The following is a 5,000-nucleotide window of genomic DNA, read 5'->3' on the forward strand; positions in this document are numbered from 1 at the left end:
AAAGCGCAGGTGTGAGTGGGAGACGGAAATAACTCATTTGTTCTCTGTATGTGAGTGTATGATTGAGATTAAGAAAGAGAGAGCGAAAAGACAACAAGATGATATTCTGTTTGGGTAGTCACCTTAAAACCTTACAGAACAAATCCGGTAATGATTGCAGTCATTCTCCCTTCCGTCTCTCTTCAGTCGACATCTCACTTGAGTGCTACACATCTGACCTGCACAACGTCACCTGCCAGTGGGACGAGAACATCTACAAGGACGTCACCCACAAGCTGTTCTACAGACACAGTCCCAGGTACAATCAAACGCTCTGCACAAATTTGAACACCGCAGTATTATATACCGACGACTATTGCACTTCTCAGATCAGATAACATGAATTTTCTGTGCCATATGTTAAAGCTTCACCACTTCCTGACGGTTCGGTTATTTCTTTCCAAATGGTTTCTTGAATAGTAAGTCACTGGGTTGGACAGAGTGCCTGAAGAGCTGCAACCGGAGTGATCGGTGCCGTTTCCATGGAGACGAGACCAAGTTGTTCCGGGTCAAACTGGGAGCAAGTGGCAGCCCGGCTCCCCTGGGCCGAACCTTCTACTCTGATGCCTTCTACCTCAACGGCAGCAGTGAGTCTTCTCACTTTAACAATTGTTGGCTCTTACGTGGAAAAGCTACTCTTTTTAAAACAGAAAAGAATGGCCAACAACAAAACTGCACAGCACAAAATAATTGCGATGATAAAATCATTCAATACAATACAATGCAATTGTATTTATATGTATATTGCTGTATTGTTGAAAATATGGAATTGTGAATTAAAATCAGTATAATTGCCATGTCTTTGTAAAGGCAAAATTGCAATCAGATTAATGCTGTGTAAGTCTTGGAGCATGTGCAGATGTGTGTCCTTATACTGTAGATTCATGTTTCAGTCAAAACAGCCCCACCAGGACAGCTGGAGGGGAGGATAGATAGCGGAACGCTGTGTCTGTCCTGGGCAGCTCCTCTCCCAGCCCTCTCTGCCCACCTGCTGTACCAGGTCCACTACCACACCAGGGAGGGCGGACCCTGGCTGGTGAGACGTCACCGCACGCCTCACACACCTCCACAACACTCAACACTTAGGGGTTCAAACTCTAAAATGTCAAAGCTCACGCTTCTCAAACCCCATCTCCTCAGACGGTGTCGTCGAAAGGTCCGGAGACAAGGACATGTCTGGAGGGTTTGACAGGAAGTCAGTACAGTGTGCAGGTCAGAGCCAAGCCCAATGGGACTTATTTCTCCGGTCAATGGAGCGACTGGTCACTCAAACTCTCCGGATCCACCCCCCCCGACATGGGTGGGTCTTTAGAAATGACATCCAAATATATCTTACATCTTTGACATTTTTTGGTAGACTGTGGTGATCTCCATCTCTAACGACTATGATCCATATCTGTATCATGTGCAGGGGCTATCCTCATCTCTGGCATCCCTCTCCTGATGCTAGTGCTGGCCATCGTCCTAATTTCTCTGATTTCTCGGTATCTCAGGTATGGTCTGCGGCCTGTGTGTTCATCTAGCTAGCAAGTGTGGGGAAGCTGATTTCATTCATTTGTTGTAAATACAAAATAAATTGTAAGATCTTTGTATTAGTACTCAAGTCTATTCAATGCACCATTTCAGCATAATCAACGTTCATTATAATTTTTTTTCCTGTTCAGTAAGTTTAAAAAACTACTGTGGCCACCGATTCCAAACCTTGATAAAGTGTTGCAAGGCTTCCTGGCAGAAATCAACGGGCAGACATGGGTAAGAGGCTTTCATATCTGTAACAGTGCACTAGTGTGTCATTTTCCCAACCTTTAAGGCCTGCGATCTCCTGAAATGTGAACATGTGAGAAAAGGAAGGTCTCACAAGGCAACTGTGACAGAATATGATTGAGACTATCCTTGCATCTGCTCCCTCCTCTTTTTAACCCCTTTATCGTGAGTGGTGGGTAGTAGTTTGCGGAATAATTTGGTCTGTAACTCATAGACCATTACAAGGATCAGACCATCCTTCATCGGGGTCCCTCCTAGGTCCCAGAGTCCGAGGTTGAGACTGGAGACTGTAGCAGATAAGGCTCAACTACTTTACCTTCTTGTGCTACAGGATCCTCCATTCGCATCAAAGCAGTGCTTGGAGGAGAACCTTGCGTCCGTTGTGGAGATCATGTACCCGGAGGACGCGGCGGCGGGGTTAGAGAAGCCCCCCAACGAGAACGCCCCGCTAGTGATCCCAGAGGGGTGGCTCTCCGTCGGCGAGCAGGGCGACCGGAGCTCCGAAGGGACCCTGGAGGTCAGCCCGGACTATGTGACACTGAGCACTATGGATGCGGCCCCCAGCCGTCAGCAAAGGAATGAGTACATTTACGAACACGTTGCTGAGTGCCGGGGACTTGCCCGCGGTCCGAGGGTGGGCTGTGTGCAGCCAGCTGCATCGACCCCCGAACGCTCCTCCACCAGAGCTTCGTGCCCTAGCGGCATGGACATTCTGAACCGCTCCTACCTGCTCCCAGCAGAGGGCAGCAGAGGGCTGGAGCCGGGGCCCGCTGCTGCCCCTGGAGGCTCAGACAAGCGGTACACCAACATGGACGCTCCAACATATCCCGACGCCGTGGCGTGACATCAGGGGGGCGGTTGTGTGTCAATCAAAACACAGCAGGGGTCATATTTACCTTCTGATATAATAAACGAAGAACATCTGGCTGTGGATATACTGTATAAAACAGTGTTCTCTATCTATTACGTATTTGCTAGCCTCTGTTTTACCATCTTTTGCAGGAGATACATTATTTGGCTTGTTATTGGTCGATAGAGAAGTTGATGTTCTCAAAGTACAATAGTTGATCATCATAGTAATACAGTTAGTATGTTCAATTAACGAAAATGTTTATTATAAATGTATGTATTGTCACTGTCAATAATGCAAAGTGAGTACAATGTGAGAAAGAACCTTGAAAACAGTTTAGGAGAAAGTGTTGTAGGCCTACTGCTCAAAACAACGTATAAAATGGAAAGGTAGCGAAGAATTTCACAGTTAAATAACAGCCGTCACAAATGCCTTCAACACGGCCATAAGATCATGAAGTTAACGGAACACATTTACCTGATAGAATGGCCTAGATCAACATTGTTCCAACCTCGTGCTCTATTCCAAACGAATTGATGCAAGAAATAAAGTCAGTTTCACGTTGTAAATGTTTCTTCTTGAGGATTTAGACATTTTGATGGCCATATATAACTACAGCACAATGTGCCTAAAAAAACCCAATGTCAAATAAAGTGTTATATTTTAAATCACAAGTCTCATCCTCAGACTAAAGCTGCTTATGTCAATACTGTGATCAACAATACAGCCATTATAGCTGCCAACACTCAACCAAAAATAAATGTGCACTTTCCCCATGATCGCTTTATGGCGACCAGAAGCAATCCACCAGCTCCAAGGAGAGGATTTTTAATTATTAATAGGAGTGACAACATAAGATGAGCATTCAAATACCCTAATATGGAGTGACAGCACCCTCCGAGGTTAAACTCAGGTCATGGCATGCATTTGGGGATTTTATGATTATATGATCAAAGTATTACATCAAGTTAAAACCAGTGCTGCATGACCCAGGTAACTCTTTTCTAATAAAAAACATTAAAGGTTGTATAGGTGATTTGCTTTTTTGGCCATTTTTGCAAAATTACTTGAAATCCTTATCATAACCCGCTTACAGCCGCTGAGTTAGAAGTACTGACATGAAAATTAAACAAGTCAATCATCTGTGGAACGGGCAGGGCTCGAAAAACTCCAGCCAATCATTTCCATTGCCACCGAGTTGCATTGGACAGTAAGTACGTCAATCAAACGGCCGTACTGGACTCCCCCTCCCCCGCGCCCCGCGCGCGACCCCTTCGTGCAGTACTCGTGACCCAGAGCTCGTGACCCAGAGCAAGCTCCTGTTTGTTGTTATCCTGCGGTAGCTACTGGAACTAGTTAATCCACATTTGGACCTAGCAGTAGAAGACAATTTCCATGGCAGACAAGACGCCACCATCCCCACCACCACCACCACCACCAGCAAAGAGAAGGAAAACTCTTTTTCAGAGAGTAATTGATAATAAAAACGCTGAAAGAGAAAAACTGAAATCAAGAATAATCCTAGGCGCTGCTTTCGAACGTTGGCGGCAACTGAAGGACGAGAAGGGTCTAAAAACCGATGCTTGTGTGGTGGTTGACCTAGTTTCAAAGTTTATACCGTTTATACTCGGTAATACCGGTGTGGAGACGAGTGTATTACTCGGTGTGAAAATGTCCACACCGCGGCAACCCTAGTGAAAACCAGGACTTCCAATACAATTATATGAAACAAACATACATTTTCTAAAAATAGTAATGATTTATGTGACCGTTTAATGTTTATAACATCTGGTCCAACCATTGCAGCGACAACGTATTCTCAGCAGGGGGTGCTGGGAAAAAAAAAAACTCAGCCTGCACTAGACTCGCAACTCGTTACATTGATAAAAAAAGATGTATAGCAGCGCAGCTCAATTACACCAGTGCATGCGCGGACAGTTGAAAATCGATCGTTCACATCCAGCTGCTCACAGAACAAGTTTAGCGCACCACCGCTACCCTCACACTTTTTCATATAACCTTTTTTCAGCACTAGGTCATATGAGCATTAAATAAATGCTGCGTCTCAAAATGCCTTGGACAGCAGCGAGGATGACTCGCTTTGCCACGGGCCGAAACAGTTCGGAGCGACCACAGCCAGAGCGAACACAGCGGGGCAGAGGAGTGTCAGGAATAGTCTTTGGTGTACACATCAGTAGGGCCTATTTGCACTACTGTTTAGTGGCAATGCAGTGTTTTAGTAGATGCCTTTTTATTTTCGTATATTATTTCAATGAATACAATTTATTTATTCATAAAAAACGGATCTGGTCTTCAAATCTTTTTTCCAAATATAGGTCGTCTTACA

The 5,000-nt window shown here is 45.0% G+C and overlaps 1 protein-coding gene across 1 annotated transcript; it reads left to right on the forward strand.

Annotated features, from left to right (window-relative positions):
* The first annotated feature begins 32 nt into the window (after nt 1–32).
* Nucleotides 33–3,327, forward strand: mpl (MPL proto-oncogene, thrombopoietin receptor). The gene is made up of 7 exons (XM_030373323.1): nt 33–298; nt 460–626; nt 933–1,075; nt 1,180–1,339; nt 1,451–1,532; nt 1,704–1,791; nt 2,135–3,327. The coding sequence occupies exons 1-7, from the start codon at nt 99–101 to the stop codon at nt 2,645–2,647; spliced, it is 1,353 nt and encodes a 450-aa protein (XP_030229183.1). The 5' UTR covers nt 33–98; the 3' UTR covers nt 2,648–3,327.
* Nucleotides 3,328–5,000: the final 1,673 nt, after the last annotated feature.

This window comes from Gadus morhua, chromosome 12 (genome assembly GCF_902167405.1).
Source record: "Gadus morhua chromosome 12, gadMor3.0, whole genome shotgun sequence".
NCBI lineage: Eukaryota > Metazoa > Chordata > Actinopteri > Gadiformes > Gadidae > Gadus > Gadus morhua.